The following is a 26,782-nucleotide window of genomic DNA, read 5'->3' on the forward strand; positions in this document are numbered from 1 at the left end:
GCAACTCTGGAAAAGTCACAGCAAAGGAATCTTCCCCAAACCACCTATCCATCTAAAACCTCACCCTCCTACCATTTCCAACCCTAAAACCAACCATAATGTTAAACTTCTTCCACCTACTTTGGATCGCCTTCCAATGGCCCACCTCATAACCTTCCCACAAAGCTCCAAAACATTATCCCCCCTCTTCCTCTCCATACTTCCCTACAATCACATGTTTCTAAAGAGAATCATTTTCAGAAGAAAATCTCCACTTTGCCTTTATTTGATTTCTTTGATTGGTTCGGTTGTAAGTGAAGCGTTGTATATCCCTCCTTTTTTTTAGCCTTGTATACATCATGTATACTTATAGGTGCTTTTTAGATGCTTTTAATGCAAATTCTTTTACTTATCAAAAAAAAAAAAATAAGTGATGGGTTTCTTCAAAGAGATCTATTATTTTTTATTTTTTTTATTTTTACAGGAAACAAGAATGAATTATATTGAAATAGAAATTAAGAAATACAAAAAAAGGATGAGGAATTCTCCCACAAATGAAAGCTAAACAAAATGAAAATCAAAAGCAAAAAGCTATTTAGTAATTACAAAAAGCAACCTCTCCCTACTAACCCACACCCTTGGAGCTACACACCGCTAACCAATCTAGTTGAACCACATTGAGGGGAAGGCTCTCAAAAGATGTGATGAGCCCAAAAAAAAGCAAGGAAGTGAATAGTGTCCCATAGAACCTCTGAATTCCTTGCATTGTCCTCAAATATCCTACCATTTCTTTTTCACCACACAACCCAAATTAAAGCAATACAGGCGGATTGCCACAATACTAGGCCTCTCTCGGATCTTCCCAATCCCTTATAATTAATGGTCATCATGTCGAAAAGAGATCTATTTTTTTTATAGGTATTTTTTAAAGAGATCTATGATCTTTAGTCTTTTAAAAGAAGTTTAAATGACACATTTTTTGTGTTCATTCCAAAGAAGGGAGGGGTGAACAACTTGAAAGACTTTTGGCCTATCAGCTTAGTGGGATATACAAGTGGGTTGCTCTAATATTGAGAAATAGGTTGAAGAAAGTGATGGCATCAATTGTTTCAATCTCTCGAAATGCCTTTATTGAAAGGAAGACAAATATTGGATGCAGTTTTAAGTGTCAATGACGCAATAGACTCAAAACTGAGGAAAGAATTGAATGGCTTAATTTGCAAGTTGGATATTGAAAAAGGCCTATAACCCTGTAAACTAGGCCTATTTGCTAAAAATCTTTGACAAAATAGGGTTTGGACAAAGATGGATTGGTTGGATCAAATGGTGTATTTCTACTATGATATTTTTGGTGTTGGTGACTAGAATTCCAGTCAACTTCTTTTAAAGCTTTAAGGGCCTAAAGCAAGGGGCCTTATCTTTTAGTTGTCTTTTAAAGAGGGCAAAGGGGGGGGGTTAAGTTTCGCGGTTAAAATGGTAGTGAAGTTGAAGGAGAGGAGGTGTCTCACCTTTTAACTTACTTGGATCTTCCAATAAAGAGAAATCTAAAGGCATTTACATTTTGGGATCCAATGATTGACAAGATCTTGAGGAGACTAGATGGATGAAAAAAGGTCTTTTTCTCTCTAAAGAGTAGAATTAATCTAATTCATTCATATTAGTCCCACATGCCTAACTATTTTTTATCTCTTTTCAAGATTCTAGGGTCAATAGCGTCTAAGATTGAGCAATTGCAAAGGATTTTCTCTAATAAAGAGTTGGGGAGGGTAAAAAAGATCATCTCATTAGTTAGGATCTAGTGTGTAAGCCTAAAGAGTATGAAGGCCTACGACTTGGGTTGATATCTCTAAGGAATCGTGCTCTCTTAGGGAAATAGCTTTGGAGGTTCCCAAAGGAAAGTTTTGGCCTTAAGCATTAGGTTATTTTGAGCATTTACAAGACACCTCTTGATGGATGGGACGCCAACATGTTTTTTGATAAGTGTAAATGTATTAGAATAAAAAAAAGTATACACAATGTATACAAAGGAACCAAAAAACCCAAAAACAACACAAGAATACAAAAACATCGACTATGCCCTACAAAGAGTCTATCCAATCTACAAACTCTAACAATGATACAAATCCATCCCCAATATACATTCTTACCCACTCCCAAAAAAGATTCAAGAAAGAACTCTTAATTGTTTGAGTCACACATTCACAATTATCAAAAGCTCCCATATTTCTCTCTCTACAAAAGATCCAGACACGCATAATGGAGCAATCTTCCAAGCCTTTTTTCTTTGTTTTCCAACAGAAGAACCGCACTAAATAAGAAGAAACCCTCTAATTAAAGAGTGCATCACCCACTATACACCAAACAGAGCAAAAATCAACTACCACAAAACATGTGCTTTTGTGCAATGAAGAAGAATGTGATTACACGTTTCTTCTTCTTCGTTGAACATGTAGCATCTATTGGGAATCCTCCAACCCCTCCTTTTGAGTAGTCAGATGATCGTAAAGGTGTTCCTGGAAAACCGTTGTATAGGTGATGTAAGACAACCCTAGGATGGTTGCCTACACTCAAGGGTAGGTGGGCTAGGGTTTTATTTTTAGGGTGTAAGGAGAGGAACAAGGAATAAACTTTATGGTAGAGAAAATTATAAGATAAGAAATAGAGAGAAAGAAGAAACAATGAAGAAAAGATGGAAAACCTTAGAGTCTCACTAAAGCCTTCTAGGAGTCTCACCTAGAAGAAAATCAATGGAGTCTCACCAATGAGGGTTGCAACCTTGCAATGAAAGAAAGTATAATATTATTCATCAAAATTCATCCCTTTGATTTACATTGATTAGCCTATTTATAGGCTTTTCTAAGAAATCCAAAGTCTACTAGGACTCTAATAACCTATTATGATTCTAATTATAATTATAACATCCAAAGTCTACTAGGACTCTAATAACCTATCATGACTCAAATTCTAATCATATTATAACTCAACTAGCTAATCCTAATTAGACTCCAATAAATATTAATCCTAATTTAATTCCAAGTAATAATAATCCTATTTTAATTACAACTAATACTAATTCCCTTTCTTGATATATATCTTGAATATTCATCCTCATCAATTCCCCCTGACTTGAAAAAAACTCGACCTCGAGTTTTAGTGATTTTCCACGATCAATTGAAATTCCGAGCAATGCCTTCCACCCTTTCTTTCTTCGTCGTCTCTTTCCCATGGTAAGACAAGATCTCAAGATCTCTTGAACTTGTTCAATTTCATGCAAGACAAATACTGGACTTCGAAAAACTTTTTGATGTTGTACAACAAGTTGATAATTCTCGAAATAATTATGTGTCTTCAACAAACTTGTGGGAAGTTGTTTCCCACACTCTTCTTGTAAATTGTTTTGTGGAAGAATAAGATTCTTGAATTCCCTATATTCAAAAGAAATTTCAACAGATTCTTCATGTTTGCCACCACTCACGATAATGTTTGGCCTTGGGAAGTCAAACATCGATTCTTCTGAAACTTCTTCAACTTCTTTGAGTTCTTCTATTGGTTGATCTAAGATTAGTTTCATCACCTCTTGCTTTCTAGATTCATCATTGATGATTTCTTCGTCCTTTCTAGTAACTTCGACTTGCTTTTTAATAAGAATATTTGATGGCTCTTCTAGTTTCAAGGGTGCTACTTTTTCCTCTGATTGCTTATGTGGTGGAATTTCCTTCATTGGACGAAGGATCTTCTTTCGCCCATTGCGCACAAGTGTGTAAGTGTTCTCATAGCCATCATGTTGGACCCTTTCATCAAAAAGCCATGGTCTTCCAAGCATAATATGGGCAACTTTCATCGGCAAAACATCACACCATGCTGATAACTCAAAATTATTACTGAAATTAAACGTCACTAGACAACGAGAACTCACCAAAATAGATGCATCATTTACCCATGCTATTTGATAGGGATTTGGATGATCTTCTGTCTTTAGATTAAGCTTCTCAACAAGCTCCTCTGAAGCTAGATTGGAACAACTACCTCCATCAATAATCAAACTACATAGTCTCCCTTGACAAGCAACACGAGTTTGGAAGATGCTAGTACGTCGCCAATCCTCCTCTTCATTTAGCCTTGGTATGTTCACCAATGGCTGCATAAAAAAGTTGTAGCCTTCAACCATGTTTGCATACGTTGCTCTACTCCTCAATTACATATGCCTTCATGCCAAGAATTTTCGCTCTGATACCAAAATTGATGTAGGACAACTCTAGGATGGTTGCCTACACTCAAGGGTAGGTGGGTTAGGGTTTTATTTTTAGGGTGTAAGGAGAGGAATAAGGAATAAACTTTATGGTAGAGAAAATTATAAGATAAGAAATAGAGAGAAAGAAAAAACAATGAAGAAAAGATGGAAAACCTTAGAGTCTCACTAAGGCCTTCTAGGAGTCTCACCTAGAAGAAAATCAATGGAGTCTCATCATTGAGGGTTGCAACCTTGCAATGAAAGAAAGTATAATATTATTCATCAAAATTCATCCCTTTGATTTACATTGATTAGCCTATTTATAGGCTTTTCTAAGAAATCCAAAGTCTACTAGGACTCTAATAACCTATTATGATTCTAATTATAATTATAACATCCAAAGTCTACTAGGACTCTAATAACCTATCATGACTCAAATTCTAATTATATTATAACTCAACTAGCTAATCCTAATTAGACTCCAACAAATATTAATCCTAATTTAATTCCAAGTAATAATAATCCTACTTTAATTACAACTAATACTAATTCCCTTTCTTGATATATATCTTGAATATTCATCCTCATCAATAGGAGTTCCAAGTTTTTTCAAGTTACACTCATTTTGTGGTGGGTGAAAGGATCAAAATTCGTTTTTGGGAGGATTTGTGGTTGGGTATCAACCTTTATGGTCACAATTTTTATGTCTTTAAAGAGTTGACACGGTTAAAAATCTCCTGATTGCATCTACTCACGGTTAAAGAGTTTGTAATTTCCATCATAAAATTACAATTCGAAGATTGAGGACCTTGAAAGACTCATGTTATCCCTTACTCATGTGCACATATCTTCATCCATCCCAAATGCAAGAACATAGTTATTAACCTCTTTAGAATCAGCACCGGTCAAATCATTCTTCATGGCTTTGTCTAATACGTCATATATTATTTTTTATCCCTGACAAAAATTATATGGAAATCTAAAGTCTCATCCAAGTTAAAGTATTTGCATGGTTAGTAGCATACAAGAAGGTAAATACCAATGACATGCTACAGTTAAGAAGACCTTTTAAATCCCTTAAGCTTGACCGATATATTTTATGCAAAGAGAACAGAGAGTCTATTGATCATCTCTTTCTACATAATTTGATAACTTTGAGACTTGGGCATTGCCTATTCAATCAAGCCAAGATTGATTGGGTTTCACCAGGAGCATATGTGACATAATGATCATTTCATATGGGGGTTTTGGGAGATCCATTAAAGGCAAGACCCTTTGGCAAATAGCATGTCTCACATTGGTTTGAATTATGTGACAAGAGATAAATGCCAGAATTTTTTAAGGTAAGTGGAGGGCAACAAAGGGATTATGGGATTTACTTCACTTCCATTCTCTTTTTGGGTATCATGCACCGAGGTCTTAAAGGCATTCCTCTCAATGTTATCCAACTTAACTGGCTTTAGGTGTGTAAATCAAAAGGGTTTGAACATCCTTGAGAGGAGCTTAGTTAGAACTTAAGCAGATGACATCTTTGTATATAGCATTATAGTCTAAACCTTTTGTATAGACTCTTACTATAGTAGAGGAGGTCAATCATATTATGATCAGGTTTTTTTTGTAATCGTGGGGAGGACTCCTCATCTTTCTCATGTTTTCATTAATATAAATATATACATCTCTTGTTTCTAATTAAAAACAAAACAAAAAAAAAAAAAATGTCTCTTTCTATCTTGCTTAAGATTGGTATGCTTAAGGCTTGAGGAGTTTTAGGCGGACTTCTTGTGGGGTGAGCGTTCTTTGGAGAAAAAGTCGCATTTAGTGAGATGAGAATTTGCTTGTAGAGAGAAATGTAATGGAGGCCCAAGTACTAGAAAGCTTTCAATTCTCAATAAGGCGCTTTTGAGAAGTGGTTGTGGAGGTTTGTCTCGAAAATGAGACACTTTGGAAGATGCTTTCAGTTGGTAAGTATGGGGAGAAGGATGGGAGTTAGTGTTCCAAGGAAAGTACTAACGGTTTTGGCGTTGGGCTGGAAAGGCCATCAAAATTCATAATCAATGGACACACCTCTTTCATTGTAGGCAAAGGGAAAAGTGTGAAATTTTAGGAAGATATTTGGTATTGTGAATCAACTTTAAGAGAATCTTTCTCGTCTTTATTTTCCATATCCTTGACAAAGGATGCTTAGGTGGTGGATGTTTGAGATCAACAAGGCAAAGGCAGGCTTTGGAATGCTCTTTTCTTCGAGGAATTTGAATGATTGAGAGTTAGAAAGGGTTGAGGAGTTCCTCTCAAAGCCCTAAGGAAAGGCGGTCAGCCAGTATAAAGCTGATAGGATGGATTGGATGGATTTTAAGAAGAGATAATTAATAGTTAAATCTTTTTACTCTTTTTTAGGGTAAGAAAGTGTGATTGCTTTCTCTATGACCGCTATTTGGAACTTGATGGTCCCTATCAAAGTAGGCTTTTTTACATGGGAAGCTTCTTGGGGAAACGTTTTGACATTTTTGGTCAATCATTGTTTTCTTTGTATGCTCAAGGCATAGTCAGTCATTCACATTCCCCTACATTGTGACTGAGCTTAAGGTCTATGGAATTCAATTTTCTATTTTATTTGGTGTTGCATGGGTGATACCATGTTTGGTAGAAGAGTGACTGGAAGCATGGTTCCTTCATGGATAAGAAAGTAAGAAAGTTTGGAGGGTTATCCCCTCATGTGTATTATGAACATTATGCAAAGAGAAGAACCAAAGATGTTTCAAAAGCAAAGAATTGTCAAAACTTGCATTAAAGCTCTCTTCTCTTTGTAATCTCTTGATATGTATGAGTTAGGATGTACATTGATAATTTTCTATTTTGTTTTGCTTTCTATGCTTCCTTTGTATACAGTTTGTGTACTTTGGTGCACCTTCGAGTTACACTTTTAATATATTTATGTGTTTACTTAAAAATAATAATAATAATAATCTTTTAAGTATCTAGGCAGCAATTTAGATGACCAAGCAAATTTAATGACTCCATTGCAATATTGATAGTATTATAATGCTCAAATGTAACACTGAATATAAATTACTTTGAGGAAATAGGGAACCATCATCAGATCTTGATGATATGCTACAATTTTAGTATTTCATGAACCAGGTGTACTACAACTTTATACCAGTAGTTGTGATGATGCCTTCTAGTTTCAAATTTCCAATGTCGACCCTATTCACAATTATGGTAAGTTGGGGAAAAATAAGCCAGAAGATTCTGCCAACCATTAAACTTTAGCATACCACACAAGAAAGATTGAGTAGATTTTTAGAATAGCTTTCAAAACAGAGTTTAATTATGCAAAAATAACGTTTAAAGCAATAGGATCAATTTTTTGAATAGCTTTCTTCAGTATACACGATAAACAGCAGCATAACAATATTTAAATAAGCATTCAACCCATTGGTTACATCATATCCAGTTTTTGGTGCCTTGCAAAAGATCGCACACTTATGTTGCAAACTAAAATGAACCCACTTCATGAGCATTTTTATGTCCCTGCAATTACATAGAAAAACAATAGTTTCCCATTTCAACACCTAATCCATACACTGGCCTTTTAAATTTCGTATCTCAATTATGGAAACTCTATAACTGAGCTTCATCTAACATGTAGTGTCAAAACCTGCTTTTGTTTTAACTTTAGCCCCATCAATCATAAAACGTCAATAATCAACAAAGTAACACGGTACAAAATAAACGCATAGAACAACAAATTATTCGCACCAATATCAAATTCTGCAATTAAATTTGAACTTACAAATCCTTGCGACGTTTTGATCCTCCGCTTCAACCTCGTCGGCCGCCTGTAGAATCGCGTCAATATTCGTCTCTCTCCCGAGCGATGGTGGAACCGCTCCGGCGATCCCGCTGGAGGTTCTCTCATGGCCTTGACCAGCATTTCGAAGCTGCTCTCTCCGCAGCGTCGCTCGCACCAGTCTCTCCCAATTGTCAGAAACCCTACCCATTTCTCCGACTCCAAAACCCTAGATTGCAGCCACAGTGGCTGTTGCTCAACAACCAAAACCCTAGATTACCAGACACCGCTCCTCTCCAATTCCTAACTCGATCTGAGTTGAATGTCCAACTCAGTAGAGGTGAGAGATCTACGACGAATGTGAACAGATTTCAAACTGAATGTGTTGCAGTGGACTCAGGTTTCAATTTAGCGTGGTGAAGAAATGTCGCGAGTAGAAGAAACGCGTCGAAGACATTTCGTACGCGCTGATTGGTGTATCGACCAGGTACTAGAGCAGCGAGAAGATAAATGGGGAAGGACACGACCATTTGTCGAATTACATCTTTGCCATTGAGGGCGGTAATGAGGGGATGTGTGTCCTATACTCTCTTCACGTGTGACTTCACTAGAAGCCGCCCGATGATTTTGAATAATGTTGTCGAACGAAATGAACGGTATGATGCAGATTCTAAGGGATCTACCGTGCGGCCGGTGGTGCTGTTGATCTAATCCCAAGGGACGAGCCCGGATGGTTTCAAACGGAAAACAAAAAGCAATAAATAAAAGGGGAAAGGTGAGAATCGGGCAAAGCTATCAAAATCAAAAATAAAAGACTTTATATCTAAGGAATGAGCGTCCTTTCAAATTTTGGATCGTTCACGGATGCTTCATTTTAGAATTCCAAAAAATGTGTTGACGCTCAAAATTTGAGAAGACCGCTACAATAAACATAAAATTATATTTACATTAATATATCCTTTTCTTTTTTTTTTAGTTTTCCAACTTTCTTTTTTTTAATTGTCTTGATATTTTTTAATATTTTTATTTTAGAATATTTAATGATAATAATTTGTGAATCCAATATTTTGTAATTTTAGATTAAAAAAGTCTGACAATTTAACTTTATTAGTACCTCAAACTAAGTTTATATCCCTTTATTTTAGGATTAATTTAACATAACAATTGTTTATACACGAATACAAAAAATAATGCATCAAACAAATCTTACAATCAATCTAACTTCTCATAAAACAAATAAAAAAAATACGAAAATAATTTAACATAATGTTTTTAGAATCGGACTAATCATTAAATCGAAAAAGTTATTAATTCATGGTTCACTGATCGGACCGAAAGTTAAACTGTAGTTGAACCAATAACATTAAAAATATATAATTTATACATGATTAAAATTTAAAATAATTATGAAAAGTTTAACATATATTTAAATGTATTAAAAGTCAATAATATTTATTTTTTATTGTTGATATCACTAAATTAAATCAATGTATTAATATTTTAAATTTTATTAAATGAAATACATATAATATTTAACTATAAATATGATTAAAAGTCAATAATATTTATTTTTTATTGTTGATATTACCATATTAATTCAATGTATTAATATTTTAAATTTTATTAAATGAAATATGTATAATATTTAACTATGAATATATTGAAAATGAAATAAAATTCAATTATGAAAAGTTATATATTCTAATTTTATATTTAAAAAAAATTATATTATTTTACTTATATTATTTAAATGCAAATATTACAAATTTTTTGTAAAGAATATATTTTTATATATATTTACATTTTGAACGATAAAATACAAGCAATTGAGTGGCAAACACTTAATGTTTTTCAATTTGTAGTCCAAGTTCAAAACATATGATGTTGTAGACCCCTTTGTGGACACCACCCGGGGAGAGTTGAAAATTTTTCATTTTTTGAGAGGAGGACCTCTTTATGCCGAGAGAAGCTACACGGACATGTGGCAAGAACGCACCACCACCTCACCATGGTGGTGGTTGAGATGGGATTTGTTTTGGAATGGATGACATATGATAAGTATGGGAGCAATGGAATGGGTGAGGGGAGACCTTTTCAAAGAGATTTGGACAGAGCAAGTTTTGGAGGGGGAGAGGTCTTAATTTTTAGAGTTGAACGAGAGCTGAAGAGGGGGCGAAAAAGATGAGTTGTGAGAAACAGAGACGATTGGAAGAAAAAAAAAAAACAAAGCAATGATGAGGGGGTGAGTTTCCGGAGATTGAGGGTTCCAGAATGAGCAAAAACAAAGACGTCTTTACCTTCATCAGAGGCCACCGGTGCTATGGAAATCGTCGATGAAGACAACGCCAATCGTAAAGACAAACTTGAAACGACGACGTCTTAGGTTGATTTACTGATTTTTCTATTTACTTTTCCTGACTTCGTATTTTGATCGTAAATTATATTTGGTTTTTTACCGTTGCTAACAATCTGAATTTAGGTTTTGTTTACTGATTCATGAATTATTTATTATTTTTGTTTGGTTACTGAGAAAATGTGGTAAGTTTAAGAGAACAAAGTTGTTATTTGCGCTTTGGGAAAATAATAAATACAACTATAAGGATCTGGTGGAGATGTGAGATCCAAAGCCCTTTTTTTTCGTCTCTGTTTTCTCAGCTGACAAATAAAAGGGTTATTGAAAATCCTGATGCCAATTAGTTCATGTGGTTGCCAATAAGTTAAGGAAGCACTCATGTAAAATTGGAGTTTATTGAAGAATAATTGAGTGTAGATAAAGGGTATTTCTTGCTCATTTTTATCTATGGATGTTGAAGTTTACTTTCAGGACTGATTTATTGGCATGTGAGTGAGAGAAAGAAGTGGCAGAAAATCTTATCAAAGCAATGTTTTCATGCGCCCCAATTCAAGGCCCTGTTGTAGACCCCAAAAATTTGTCTCATACCCATTATCACTTATTTTATCTATTATCTATTTATGTATAGGGCTTATTTTGTTTGTGTTTATTTGGGTTCATTCCATTCTAATTTTGGCCCAACTTAGGCCCAACTTTCCATACCCATGTGTGAGAACTAATCCTAGTCATCCTTTTGTCTTTTTAATCTTCACCATCCATTCCAAAAGTCAAACCCTAAAAGCCTTAAAAGACCTTCTTTTTTTTTCCTATTCTGTCGTCCACTCCCAGCCCATTCCTTCTCCTTCTTCGTTTCCTTTCTTTTCCTTTCTTCTTCCTCATCTTTTACCACCTTCACACATCTCCATTAAGATATGAATCCCGGGAAACCCATTTTCGGAGATTCATAAATTCGCATATTCCTAGGACTTGCTCTCAAACCTCTCTTTCTCATCGATCAAGCCATGGTTTTCAGCAAGGAAACGAGCTCGCACCCGTAGAAGGTATGAATCTATTATGGGTTTCCCAAATATTGCCTCATTCAGCGATTTGGGTTTCATCATTTGTAGTTCGATCGGGAGGTTCGTTATCAACCTCATGCTCTTTCTCTCTTGATCTGGGTTCTGTATTAGGTATCTCATTTTCATAGCCAATACTTTAGCCAATCTTTTCAATTCGGCCACACCCACGAATGTGCACCCACTGATCCTAGGATTGTTGCCCAAGACCCATGATAGGTAAGTCTTCATTTACTCATTTATTTTTATTTATTTATTTATTTTCTTTGGCTTGACATTGAGGAATGTGGGCTTAATTTGGTTATTGATATGAATTTTGGGCCCATATACTTTGGACTGGTTGGTGATTGAGATTTGGGCCTATTATATTAGTTAGATTTGGGCCGGTGCATTTATCAAATATTGTATTGGACTTGGCCTTTTTGCTAATACATGGTTGTCCTATTTCCTTTTGTTGTTGCCGAGAGCGGGAAGAGAGGTGCAATGTGGATTGGGAGAAGTTAGAAGTGGTTGAAGCAGGTTATGGGCACATATAGAAAGTTGGTGGAGCCGGGTGTGGGATAAAGAGATCACTTGCAGCGAGAAAGGAGGAGAAGACTGAAGAGAAGACTTTTTCTAATCTTCTTTGATTTTTCGATGATTTTTGTGAGAGGGTTGAGGGTTTGTTTGTATTTTTGAGCTTCATTTTGGAAGCTTTTGGAGGGTCATTGCTGTTATTGGGACTGCGCTTCTAAGGTTACTCCTACATCCTTGTCCTCTAAGTTTTGTTGTATATATTCATTTCAGTTTTCTTCTTGTGTACATGTGGATCTATTACCAGTGTTTAGATTTTTATGGTATATGTATGTTTAATTTGTTATTCATAGATTAATTTTTGTTTCCATTTATTTGTTATCCTTGTTTAATATGCCCTATTAGCCTTTGTTTTGAGAAGTAGTATATTTATTTGTGTTTTATTTTTCTCTTAAGGGAATAATCCAATAATGAGATAATGTTTTTGTTTGAAAAATATTTTATTTTATTTATTTTTTTACTTCTTATCTTTAATGAACGAAAATTCTTTTCAAAATAAATAGTTAGTCATTTTTAATAAATGTTTTGTTCAATAATCTTGTTTTTGAAAGACTTCTTTTTATGTTAATAAATGTAAAAAACCATCTTCTTAAAATCATATCAGAAACCTTTTTAAAAAATAAAAAATAAATAAAAATAAAACTCTTAAAAATTTGAAAAACGGTTTTTATTAGAAGAACATAAGAAAAAAAGAAACATATTTTAGAATAAAATTAAAAAAGAAAAGAATATTTTTTTATTTAATAAAATCGAATTTCCCTTTTAAATAAATCGGGTTTTTTTTAATATATTATTTTAAATAAATATTTTTTTTAACTGATATCACGTTTTTTAAAATAAATTTGAACTCTTCTTTTCTTTTCTTTTTTTATAATTATTTTAAAATAATTTATTTAGAATGAAATGCGAATAACTTTTTTTTAAAACAAAAATAAATTGTAAAATTTTTTTTAAATAAATTTGAAAGTCTTTTTTGTAAAGTAACTGTAGACCCTCAATTTTGTCCCTTGACACTTGCATTTATCCTATGAGTGTCACATGCACCCATGTTTTCATATGGCACCACTAGGGCCTCCTTTTGGGCTTAGTCAATTTTTTTTAGTCTTGTTTAGGTTCATATGTGGTTCATTGTGGTGCGAGTATGGTTCATTTTGGAGTGCCATCGTGGCCATTTTCCTAGTTGTTGGCATCATGCCATAAGAAGAAAGTGGGGCCATCCCGAAGTTTTAGCTCAGTTGGAGTATATCGGAGTGTGTCTGAGCTCGGAGCACTTGGGCCTGTTTTGGTCATATCTCCCTTATCCGAACTCAAAATTGAACACCGTTTTTTTTTCATGGAATCCTTATTCTTCAGGGAAAATTATGTCAAAATTTCATAATTTTTCTCAATCAGATTGACCGGTCCCCAAAGTTTCAGTTTAGGCAGAATGCATGGGAGCAAGTCCTAATTCGGAGCACTTGGGCTTGTTTTGGCCATATCTCCATCATCTGACCTCGGAATCACACATTGTTTTTTTTTTCATGGACTCCTTCTTCTTCAGGGAAAATTCTATAAAAATTTCATATTTTTTCTCAATCGGCTCGACCGGTCCCCAAAGTTTCAGTTTAGGTAGAATGCATGGGAGCAAGTCCGAATTCGGAGCACTCGGGCTTGTTTTGGCCATATCTCCCTCATCCAACCTTGGAATTGTATACCATTTTTTTTCATGGACTCCTTATTATTCAGGGAACCTTTTGTCAAAATTTCATAATTTTTCTCAACCAGTTCAACTGGTTGGCGTCCGGTTCAACCGATTCATCGAGCTAGCTTGTATGGAGCACTGGTTTTGATGATTTTGAAGCCCAATTCCTACATGGCTTGGGCCCATAAGCTCCAGATCGGTCTTAGGCTATATTGTGGGTCCATTTTGGGCCTTGGTTTGGGTTCTTTGCAGCCCACCATGAATCCATATGGATCCTTGGTGGTGAAGCAAGCTGAAAACTTAAAGGAGTCAGCTTGCATGGAGAATTGGTGAGGAGAGTTATTAGGGAGTGTGGTTTCGAGGTTGAAGGGCTATTTTACAGAGCTGAATGCATGAGAAAATTAATGGAAGCTGGAGGAACAAAGGGGTCTGATATAAAAGCCAAAAGAGGGGAAGAAGAGGAGGACTTCTCTTAGGATTCTAGGAGAAAACTCTATCAAAACAGTGAAAGCCAAATGAGAAGAGGGTGAGAGCTTAAAAAAGAGAGAGAGAGTGGGGGAAGAGTTCTGGACCTGAGAAAGTTCTGTGTGTTGGGAGAGAAAGGAAAAGAAAAAAGAGAGGAAAAAAATAGAAAAAAGAAACAGAGGAAAGAGTGAAGGAGACGGAGGTTTTGAGAGATTTTCTGGTTGTAGAGGGAGTAGTTTCTTGTTCGCGCTGTTGAAGGGGAGGGCCTTGATTTCTGGAAGCGAAACTTGGATGTTTGCTACCCCAATGACTTCATTTCTACCTCGGCATCTTCAACGCATGCATAGATAACTCTTTGATCCTGCTTTCTGCTATTTTATATTCTCATTCTTACTAAGGTTTGTTGCAATAATCTATTTAGACAAGAAAATGAGGGTCTTTACTGATTAGTCTTTGGGTCAAGTTTGTAAGTTGTCTAAGACTATGCATGTCTGATTCAACTGAGAGTGAGTTTGTTATTTTTTGAGCATTCGAAACGGTCATTGGAGGTATATGAAAGATAAGGCTGGGATTCTTGCATTTTCGTTATTGCATGCTTAAGCTCCCATGTATGGTGTGATTTGTTTTGTGAACAAAACAAGTATTTCTCTCATTAGCAACCAATTTTGATTTGCTTTGAGTAAGCAAAGGTCTCTGGTGCTCAGATTCAGGTTTGGAATGAGGGTTCCTTAGCCCTCAATTTAGGTTTGTTTTGCTTCCTTCATAAGGCCTTCGTGGTTCCCCTTATCATTGCATCAAGAGGACCTTTGGGGTTTTGGTGCCCATTTGTGGGTAAGGTTCTGGGTTTTAGAATTAAATTGATCTCTTGTGTGATTTGGTTGCTATTGGAAATCCTCTATTTTTTCCTTTATTTTTTTTATTTCTTTTTTTAAGTGGCGAATTTTAAAGAAAACAATGCATTTTGGGTGGCTCGGGTTTGGCCTTTTATGGAACACATCGCATTGTTTCGGACAATTCTCCCACATCCGGGCTCGGAATTGAGTGTCGTTTATTTTGTTGGATTCCTTATTCTCTGAGTAATGCTTTGGTAAAGTTTCAAATTTTTTCTCAATCGGATGATTCAGTTGGGAACCGGTTCAACAGGTGGCTTGGTGGCAGCCTTGTTTTATAAATGCTTTGCATTGTTTTGGCCGGTTCTCCCTCATCCGGACTCAGAATTGAGTGCTCTTTATTTTTTTGGATTCCTTATTCTCTTAGGAATATTATAGTAAAGTTTTAGATTTTTTCTCAATTGGTTGAGCTAGTTGGGAATCAGTTCAACCATTTCTGCTAGGTAGTTCCAATTTTAGCGTGTTTTGACCCCCATTTTTGTTATGGTTTGGGCACTTAGGCTCCAAGGCACTTGTAGGCCACCTTTAGGGTCTAAATCCAAATTTGGTTTAAATTAATGTGGGTCCACTGATGAGTTAAGGGTATTATTGGCTAGGAAGGTCAGGGGGGTTTATTGTGAATGTTTGGCTTGGGCACATTTTGATGTTTGTTTAAAAAATGCTTGCCATATGTTGACTAACCCCTCATTGCAGCGCTTGGCTAGGGACCCAAGGTACGTACTTTGACCCATGGTTTGAGCTCATTTGTGGGCCTTGGTATCTAGTGATTGATGTTTTGACATGTGATTGCCATGAATGCTTATTGAGTATTTATTTCTATAGGATAATCATTTATGCAGCGCTTGGCTAAGGACCACATGTATCTGTTGGATTGTTGGCTTTTGTGTTAGTATGCCCACATGGCATTTGAATTGCAATGTTTGTTGTGCATTGATGCTTATTGACTGATCTTTTCTGCAGTGCATGGCTAGGGACCTCAGGTACGCCATTTGTTGATTATTGAGTGCCTATGCATGCTAGATATTGAGTAGGTTTATGTGATTCGTGTTGTCTATGATTAGCCTAAGAGGCTATTTGATCCCATATACTCCCACATGCCCAATTCAATAGTAGAGACCGAGTTTCGGGCCTAGAGGGGTGCTACCTCACATGAGGTACCTTCCTGATAGGTAACCTGATCCTCGGACCCAGACTCAAGTTTCGTAGACCGTTTTTTCCATACTGGAGTCATTAGGGGTGTTTGTTCTTACTTAATTTTCCCCCTTTAAAAAATAAAAATAAGAAGTAAGTGGCGACTCCAAACAAAACCGTTCCTCATCGGGGACAGATTTTTTTCAAAACTCGAAAACCACTTTTCCATTCCATTCCACATTACTTTTTAAAAAAAGAGATAGCGAGTCGCGCCATCCGAGTGGATCGGGTAAGGGTCACACTAAGGGTTTTTCTTTCTTATTTTGTTTTTCCCTTGAAAAATAAAACAAAAAATAAGTGGCGACTCTAAGTCTTTTCAAAAAATCAAATTTTCGCCAAATAAATAAAAAAAACTAGTTTTACCATTGAGTGGGAACACATTGAGCAAAATGCGGGGTCCACAAAATGGCAACTCGACTGTGGATTTTTTAGGGTCAAACTTGAACTCAAGTTGAAACAAATGTGGCGTTTGATTAGTCAGTTGATGGATACCTTCCCTTTGTGCTTCTCTATGCTTGAGTGATTATAGCACATTGAGGATTTTGATGTGGCGATTGTCTATGCTTGATTGCTATATCCATTTGCGACATTGGCATGCTAATGATATTGATTGATTCTACGCTTACCATGATTATCCTATTCACTTTGACGTGTATGTTCATATTGTTATATATTCTGTTTGTCTTAGTGTTGATTCACCTGCTTGTATATCATCTTGATCATCTTAGAGCATGTTATCCTTGCTATATATCTATCTCGATTATCATATTTCTTGCTTAACTTGTGTGTAGATTTGGATGATATACTTGTGGTTTGCTCTATTACCTGTTACATGACCTCTCTTATCTTGCATGATGCATGTGTTGCTTGTTTGTGTGGGTCTCACACCTATCCCCTTATTTCCAATTCCCTAGTCTCGATCGAACTAGTTTCCCTTGACTCATATTTGATATGAGACTTGTTACTTTGTTTGCTCTTTGACTGAGCTAGTGATTAGGAGTAGAGTCTAGTGATGGGCTATATTTATGTTTGGGGGAATTTCGGAGGTGACCGACACATTGATGCTGATTGAAGTCCTACCTTTGAAGACTTGTATAGCCCAGAGCTAGATTTCAAGATATTTGTATGGCCGATGTGTTTTCTTTTTAGTTTTATAGGATTTTTCGAATGCACCCACGCCACTCACTATGCACCTTAGATCGTTGATGAGTGACCAGAGTTGTGAGATACGCCATCCATTAGGAGAGCTTTCACCATAGGAAACCCCTTGGGATGTCGAGGTAGTGCATGTGCGGAGATGATGACCACCTTGCATAGAAGCACCCCGTCTCTTCAGAGGTGTGTAGAGGGTTGCGTACCGTCGGATGGTACGATCGCTTCTGCTAGGGATTCTTTAAAGTCCACCATTTTTTCTTTTTAGGGCCACCTTGACATTGTAGGATGAGCTTAGATCCTTTGATTAGGATTCCTTCCTCACACGTGGGTGCATCTGAGAGCCTTTAGAGCCGCTTTAGTCACCACCTAGGTTCAGTGTTTTTTCTTTTGGGTTTCCATTTAAGAGTGCTCAAAGATTGGTATGAGTTTGAGTATCGGTTGGATCACTTTTGTCATGTCGCCTTAGTTTGTTTTTTCCACTCGATGAGTTTAGTATGTTTTCTCTTTAGGGCTTTCGTCTTCCCTCTCTTGGCTTGGCACACCCCTTCACTTTGTTGTCACTTGCTGGATGCTTTGGGATATGTTCATTGATCATATTTTTACACTGTACACCTATCACAAGCCTAGTACCTCATTCTTTGTTTGATCATTGATTCAATTTTCAACTCGATGCTCACATTTTCATTACGAAAATGTGAAAGACACGTTTTCACATTCACATTCTTTTGAGAGGTTCGCCTTAATCACCTTATCATTTTTTCTTTTATGGAGCTCAAGTTGAAGGTTGAGTTAAGGATATGCGGTTATAGATGGAGTATCGATCTTGTGATAGCGTGTTTCTCACACCTCTTTCATCTTGGATTATTGATAGGAATTCTCTAGTCACATTTGTAGCCATTTCACAGTGGACACCTTTATGACTCCAGATTTCGCATTTTGCATCCAGATTTCGGATTGCCACCTTAGGACCATGTGCTTGCATGTTGTATTATTGTCTTTTAAGATCTTATCTTGTGTCCTTCATCCATTTCGTTTGCATTGTAGGGAACCAGTTTAGGAGTTGGTTGAGTTTGGAGTCGCATACTTGGAGGAGAGTTGGAGGTCGATTGATCAGATCAGATTCACATAAGAGTTTAGATAGTTTAGTTGAGATGTCAGACGAGCTAGCTTCTACACTTACGTTTATTCAGGAGTTCATGGCAAGAGTCAGTAGATGCTTGGATCAAATTGAGAGTTCTCGTCAGGATCATTATCTAGTCGACATTAGCACTGATGAGACAGTTCCCTATGCATCTCAGACAGCACAGGTTCTTCCACCTGGGACTTCACATGGCGTTCCATTCCATTTATTAGATCATTGTGAGACAGCTCCACCACCTGTTGCCATGGTGTTGCCTCCCATTTTTACTACTACTGATGATATTAAATTGGCCGAGCAGGAGGCCAGGGTTAAGAGGCTTGAGTCTAGGATGAGGCAGATCAGATTACAGGATGAAAGTTTGACTTGGGATGATAGGGATGGCATACCGATGGCTAGTTTGCCCGCCAAGTTTTGCATGCCAGACATTGATCGTTATAGTGGGATTGGTTGTCCCAAGATCCACTTGAGACTATATAACACAGTCATGAGAGCACACGGGATAGATGATGCATAGTCGGTGGCCCTTTTCCCCATGTCACTTAGTGGGGCAGCTCAGAGATGGTTCGCCTCAGTTGAGCCTTCGAGACTTCGCACTTGGGAGAATGTGGCTTATGAGTTTCTGACTCAATTTGCTTTCGGTGCCGACATTGATGTATCTAGACGAGAGTTAGAGGCCACTAGACAGAGATCAGACGAGTCTATTTCTTCCTTTGTCTGTTGTTGGAGGGCAAAGGTGGCTGGTATGATAGACCGACTTAAGGAGCAGGATCAGATTTATATGGTTCTTCGGAACCTACATCCGAGGTTTGCTAGGCGCCTTGTGGGCATTCCATTTCAGGATATTAAAAGTCTAGTTCATGCAGCTTTCAGTGGTTAGGAGGCCATTGCTCAAGGATTATGGACATATACTGCTCATTTCCCTAATAGTAAGGGGAAAAAGTTGGTTGGATTATCTAGTAGGTCTGGAGAGGTTGACACTATTAGCTACCAGCATCAGAGACCTGCACATCACTCACCTTACAGGTCTCCTACAGTCATAGTTCATTTATCTCATCCACAGTGTCAGTATCATCCGATTTATGTTCAGCAGCCTTACATTACTCAGACTAGCATGCAGCCACGACCACCACATCCGAGAGTCACTACTTTCCCGCCGCCTAGACCATACACACGAAGGCCCGCGAGACAGTTCACTCCATTAGGCATGACTTTGACTAGAGCTTTTGAGAAGCTTAAAGATGCTGGTTTGATTGTTCATTTGGCACCACGCCTCTTGCCGCATCCTATTCCTCCTCATTTCCGCTCACATGAGCATTGTTCATTTCATCAGACTCAGGGACATGTAACATATTACTGTTCGACACTCCGCAATGCCATACAGGATTTGATTGATACTGGGTTGGTCAACTTGTCTGGACCAAGTGTGACCGTCAATCCCTTGCCTACACATTCTACACATGCAGTATCCTCTCCTCCTAGTCTTTAGTAGATTGATTTGGATGTTGATGGTATTGACGGTCGTATGGTATTTTGAGATATCCCAGGTTGAAGACTTAGTTCAATCAACATGGGTACATCACTTTGCAGTAGTTCAGCTCAGAGTGCTTCTCATTTTGATTATGGTCGTCATCAGAGTCATTTCCGTTTTGTTGAGTCCAGATTTTAGTTCACCATGGTTTTTTTTGTTTTGTTGAGTCCAGTTTAGTTCAGAGTTGTTGTTTATAGTCCATGTTGAGAGTTCAGTTGTTTGTAGTCCTCTATCATTACACTTGATGTACTCATTGTTTCACTTAGTGATATGATTTTTTTATTCCAAGTATGTGTTATTCTCTTTCTCATGGGTATGATTTACATATGTTGCCTTGATGTGTGTTATGCTTTCGATATGAGACATATTTCACTTATACATAATGATCACTTTGACTTGACCTATCATGGAGGATTTTGAGCCCATTGACTTAGGATTAAGGGATCGACCTAGAAAGTTCGAGACTGTAACGCATTTCACCTTCTGATCAAAGCAGTTCCATATCCATATCCCGACTTTGTGGACTTAGTAACCTTCCCATTTTGAGCCTGACATGACACCACCTCTTGGTACCATTATATGACTTTACTACCTTTATTCGCCTTAGCATACTACAGTGTTATTGTCTATTCCTTCCATCATTTTCTTTGATCTGACCAGGTAGAGTCTGAGATGGTTAGACTTGAGGTGAGTTTTGCATGATGATAGATGGATCATGATGAGAGAGTGGTTTGACATGCTTGACGATATTGCTACGGTAGAGGGGTTATCATGGAGCATCCAGATCTGGGCCATTACACATGACTTCAGAGAGCCGGGATGACTAGAGATGGTGATGTTATAAGATGATGGTGAGTGGCATGTGATGATAGAGTGAGCTGATTTTCAGATGACATAAATGATTATCACAGAGCATCCGGGGTAGGAGCTTTCACACGATTTCAGAGGAGTTGACATGTCTATGTTTGATAGATGTCAGTTTTTAGTATTGACCACGTGAGATTTTGAGAGTATGATGTTCGAGATAGTGGTCAAAGGATGGGTGGCCATCATTTCATGAGCCCATTCACCCTATCACCCTTACATATAGAGTTACCCGTTGCTAGCCTATTGAGCCTCACGCGAGCACCATAACCTTTCTTTTCATCGCCTCATTTACCTATTACACTGGGTTAGGGACCCTATAGTGCTTGCATGCTTTGATTACATACGTCATGAGTTCTAGACCTGACATACGTATTCAGACCTCATCTCTCACACTTCATTGTGATATTTTCCATTTGGACATCATCTAGTCACTTTTTTCAGCATCACATATCACCACTTGTGATATTCATTCTCTGTGTTTTTTCTCATCATTGCCTACTCGACATTATCCTTGCTTCACCTTCAGTGGTGGTTTTTCACACATCACTGCATGGAGGATTGCCACGTTCTTTCCCTCCGTTCACCCCATGGGTAGTGGTTCAGAGATCTCAATTTGAGAAATTGTCTTGTTAGTGAGGATTCATGTTACATCCGTATGTGAAGAGAGTTTGATCATTTAGGTATATATTTTTCATGGGAGGTCATTCATTATTGATCAGAGTATGTGCAAAAAAAAAAAAAAAGTGCATTGTTCATTATACCGTTTTCCATTGAGCACATGTATGGATGTGCTAGTTTGTTTCATTGAGTTTATTTGTTAGAGATAGTTCATATGGGAGTTTCTTTCTGAGATTCTATCTTCGTATATATTTTGGGTAAGAGTATGAGTCGCTCATTCGATTTTTGTGAAAGAGGTGAGCGACCTTTCTTTAGGGTCTCTGGATCCTTGCCCTATTCGTCATTACAATCATTTTCTAGTGACTTATCTCCATGCTTTGATGCAGGTTGACCATTACTCATTTTTCTATCTTTTTGTCTTCTTCTATCTTTATTTTATTCTTCCATTTCACTCTACCTCATTTGATTTCTTTATTTTCTCATTCTGCTTAATGTTTGACTTAGGTTCAACATCCACGCTTTATTTTTGCTTATTCGATAAGCCATTCCTTTATCATCACTTCTCGTGTGGGGATCCCTAGGATCGGTGACTCATGACATTTTCTACGCATCGCATCTCATGCATGAGGGGTATGGGGATTATATCATTGGGATATTTGTGTCTAGTTTCTTTTCGTTTCTTTCACCTTATTACCTTAACCTACGTTACGTCCTGCGTCTTAAGACCACCTTAAGGCCATGACTTCAAACATTGTGCTTGATAGCTCACACGTGGGCAATACTTGGGATCAGTTGGAGATTATTTCTTAGAGCATGATGAATGAGGAGCTATGATATGATTTACACTGGGGCATACCCTTATTATCAGTGATGGATTTTCGGAGGTGATGTGAACTATATTAGGGCATACCCTGCTCATCGATGACGATTTCTTTTGGGATGGTGCCTTGCACTGGGGCATAGTCAGTCTTCACCTGGGTTATGATGGATTGGGAGTTGTGGGATGACCCTACATTAGGGCATAACCACTTTAGAGATTGCACATGTTGAGACATAGCCCTCTCATTGGCGATGAACTTTGATTTATCTTGGAGCATAAACGATTCAGATGGTTTATACTAGGGCATAGCCACTTCATTCATATTCATAGAGCACGGGGATTTTGATTCATATGGATTATGTTGAGATGTTCCATTTTTAGCATCAGGAGTAGAGATTGATTGATTTGTTGACGTACACTACGCATTCTCTTCAGCAGTTGTTTACTCGGATACATTACTTTATAATGGGACATAGCCGGGATGGATAGCATTTTTTATTGGAGTATAACCACCCTATCAGATCCTTTACACTGGGGCATATCCATATTTTGGAGAGATATTAGATTGATTCTTTACATTGGAGCATCTGACGGGTGATATGGAGATTATTGGATTGTTTCATTTCGTCCTCATTGCATACTGGGGCATAGCCACCTAATGGGATGTTTTGACATCAATACTTGACTTTCTGTTTATGATTGCTACTTTTGATGGATTATGGAGCTATTAACACCTTGGGTTTAGTCTTCTAGACATACTTGGATGATCTCGGATACCTACCTAGCTGTCATTTCGTACTCAGACATTTCACCCTTGACACTTTTGTGCCTTCTATCTTACTAGAGCTTGATCATTACCTTCTTTTATCCCACACATCTCGCCATGACACATGACCTTACACCCCTATCTCAATTAGGAGAAGATGTAGATTAGTCCTCGATTTCTTTGGTTGTGCTTTCATACATCTTTTGGACTTTGGGTTCAACATCTTCCATCATGGTAGGGTCTGATAGATTGTTGATTTATTAGTGATGATGCTTTCATTTTGATAGTTGGCATGTTGAGTATTGATTTGCTTCTTCTTTGCATTTTGAGCACTGGTCATCATTTGTTTTTATTCATCGGTTAGGTTTGTTTTGTTAGCATAGTATCATGATGCATGGTATCACGATACATGGTCCTGTTTGGCATTACCTATTTGAGGTTAGACATTTTCATTACATGATGGATGAGCATATTTTAGAGCACAGTAGTTTTGAAGCATTTTGTATCTCAGTTTGTTCATCGTCACATGCTGAGGCATACCCCATTCTCCGAGACCACCAAACCTTTAAGCAGACTTTCATTCACATTTTGATCTAGTTGTTGACCCCTACGAGTTGCATATTGGGGCATACCCTCGTTCCCTAGGATCATCAGACCTTGCACATGCTTCATTATCTTTTAACCTAGTTGTCGATTCTTATGAGTTGTCATACTGGGGCATATCCTCTCTTGCCGAGTTTGCTTTCATCATTATCCTCGTTATCCTTTGGTTTTGGGCCACTTGATCAGATCACCATCATGTCAATTCAGTTTGAGTCAGGGTCGCAACTTTATCGATCGACCATCATGTGAGTTCAGTTTGAGTCAATGTGCATTTTTGGGACCGCATCTATATCGATCGGTCACTTGTCTGGTCAGTTTGAGTTTAGTTTGAGTTTTTGTCGTCGCACCCATATCGATCGGCCATTTTCTTATTAGTTTGGGTTCAGTTTGAGTTTTTAGGGTCGCACCCATATCGATCGGTCATTCTCCCTATGTTCGGTTTGAGTTTTTAGCGTAGATCGCACCTGTACAATTGGTCACATCTTTGTATTTTCCTTAGTTTGATGAATTTGGTCATTGCGACTGCGTCCTATAGGCTTTCAAGTGATTTCGGTCATGGCGACCGCGTTCTGTCTTTTTTATGTTTTAGGTGATTACGTTCATTGTGACCGCGTCCCATATGCTTTAGGTGATTTCGATCATTACGACCGCGTCCCACATGTTTCAGGTGATTTCGATCATGGCGACTGCATCCTGTCTTTTTAATGTTTCAGGTGATTTCGGTCATTGTGACCGCGTCCCATATGTTTCAGGTGATTTTAGTCATGGCGATCGTGTCCCGTCCTTTGTATGTTTCAGGTGATTCTGGTCATGGCGACCGCGTCCCGTCATTTTTATGTTTTAGGTGATTTCGGTCATGGTGAGCGCGTCCCCTCTTTTTTATGCTTTAGGTGATTTCGGTCATTGTGACCGCATCCCATATGTTTTAGGTGATTTCGATCACTGCGATCGCGTCCCATATGTTTCAAGTGATTTCGGTCATTGCGACCGCATCCCATATGTTTCAAGTGATTTCGGTCATGGTGACCGCGTCCCGTCCTTTGTATGTTTTAGGTGATTTCGGTCATGGCGATCATATCCCGTCTTTTTTATGTTTCAGGTGATTTCGGTCATTGCGACCGCGTCCCATATGTTTAAGGTGATTTCGGTCATGGCAACCGCGTCTCATCCTTTGTATGTTTCAGGTGATTTTGCTCATAGCGACCGCGTCCCTTATTTTTTATGTTTCAGACGATTTCGGTCATTGCGACCGTGTCCTATATGTTTTAGGTGATTTCGGTCAATGCAACCACGTCCCATATGCTTTAGGTGATTTCGGTCATTGCGACCGCGTCCCATATGTTTAAGGTGATTTCGGTCATGGGTACCGTGTCCCGTCCTTTGTATGTTTTAGGTGATTCTAGTCATGGCGACCACATCCCGTCCTTTTTATGTTTCAGGTGATTTCGGTCAGGGTGACTGTGTCTTGTCCTTTTTATGCTTTAGGTGATTTCGGTCATTGCGACCGCATCCCATATGTTTCAGGCGATTTCGGTTATTGCGACCGTGTCCCGTCATTTGTATGTTTCAGGTGATTTCGGTCATGGCGACCGTGTCCCATCCTTTATATGTTTCAGGTGATTTCGGTCATTGTGACCGTGTCCCGTCCTTTGTATGTTTCAGGTAATTTCGGTCATTGCGACCGCGTCCCGACTTTTTTAGGTTATGGTGACCGCATCCTATTCTTGTTTTCCTTCAATTTTTTTGTTTCAGTCATTGTGATCGTGTCTCATCCTTCCTCGGTTTTAGGTGTTTTTGGTCATGGCAACCACGTCCGATCTTTCATTTAGATTTAAGTGACTCTAGTCTTTGCACACCTTGTCCTCACAACTTCATGTTCCATCCTACTTTCGTGTAGCAGATGTGTGGTTTCTTCATTTGTACACATTTATTCCTGTGCTCCTTGGTGGTTCAGGTTCTACTTGACTTCGACATCAATTTTCAAGTCACTTTTGGAGACTTTTCAAAGGAAGTCTAGACCCGTAGTGTATCTTTAGAGGCACATTAGGAGTTTCTCTTTTTTCTTGCTTGTTCCGTTTTTACTCGTTTTTATCGGGTTTTAAAGCCTCTTTGTTATTGTTTTAGTTTAAGAGAGCCTGCATCATACTAAGACAAATTTTGGTGGCCTTTCTTTTTCTTCGGAAGAGCCTACTTCGTTTCGCTTGTGTATACACTTACTTTACTCGTGCACTCAACCAAAAAAGGACATATTTGTAGACCCCAAAAATTTGTCTCATACCCATTATCACTTATTTTATCTATTATCTATTTATGTATAGGGCTTATTTTGTTTGTGTTTATTTGGGTTCATTCCATTCTAATTTTGGCCCAACTTAGGCCCAACTTTCCATACCCATATGTGAGAACTAATTCTAGCCATCTTTTTGCCTATTTAATCTCCACCATCCATTCCAAAAGTTAAACCCTAAAAGCCTTAAAAGACTTTTTTTTTTTCCTATTCTGTCGTCTACTCCCAGCCCATTCATTCCCCTTCTTCGTTTCCTTTATTTTCCTTTCTTCTTCATCTTCTTCTCCTACCTTTACACACCTCCATTAAGATTTGAATCCCAGGAAACCCATTTTCGAAGATTCATAGATTCACATATTCCTAGGACTTGCTCTCAAACCTCTCTTTCTCATCGATAAAGCCATGGTTTTCAGCAAGGAAACAAGCTCGCACCCGCAAAAGGTCTGAATCTGTTATGGGTTTCCCGAATATCACCTCATTCAACGATATGGGTTTCATCATTTGTAGTTCGATTGGGAGGTTCGTTATCAACCTCATGCTCTTTCTCTCTTGATCTGGGTTTTGTATTAGGTATCTCATTTTCATAGCTAATACTCTGGCCAATCTTTTCAATTCGGCCACACCCACGAATGTGCACCCACTGATCCTAGGATTGTTGCCCAAGACCCATGATAGGTAAGTCTTCATTTAGTCATTTATTTATTTTTATTTATTTATTTTCTTTGGCTTGACATTGAGGAATGTGGGCTTAATTTGGTTATTGATATGAATTTTGGGCCCATATACTTT

The 26,782-nt window shown here is 37.7% G+C and overlaps 1 protein-coding gene and 1 long non-coding RNA gene across 2 annotated transcripts in view; one reads left to right on the forward strand and one right to left on the reverse strand.

The window, feature by feature from the left end:
* The window catches only part of CALS10 (callose synthase 10), a 118,941-nt gene extending 110,153 nt beyond the window's left edge, over positions 1-8,788 (reverse strand). The window contains exon 1 of the mRNA XM_010664751.3: positions 8,004-8,788. Coding sequence (XP_010663053.1) covers positions 8,004-8,211 — 208 coding nt within the window. The 5' untranslated portion in view covers positions 8,212-8,788. The remainder of the gene's footprint in view (positions 1-8,003) is intronic.
* Positions 8,789-11,169: 2,381 nt separating this feature from the next.
* On the forward strand, positions 11,170-12,279 carry LOC109124322 (uncharacterized). Its single transcript, XR_002032263.2, has 2 exons — positions 11,170-11,393; positions 11,523-12,279. It is a non-coding gene; the product is annotated as an uncharacterized LOC109124322 (long non-coding RNA).
* The last annotated feature ends 14,503 nt before the right edge of the window (positions 12,280-26,782 follow it).

This window comes from Vitis vinifera, chromosome 17 (assembly GCF_030704535.1).
Source record: "Vitis vinifera cultivar Pinot Noir 40024 chromosome 17, ASM3070453v1".
In the NCBI taxonomy this organism is placed as follows: Eukaryota; Viridiplantae; Streptophyta; class Magnoliopsida; order Vitales; family Vitaceae; genus Vitis; species Vitis vinifera.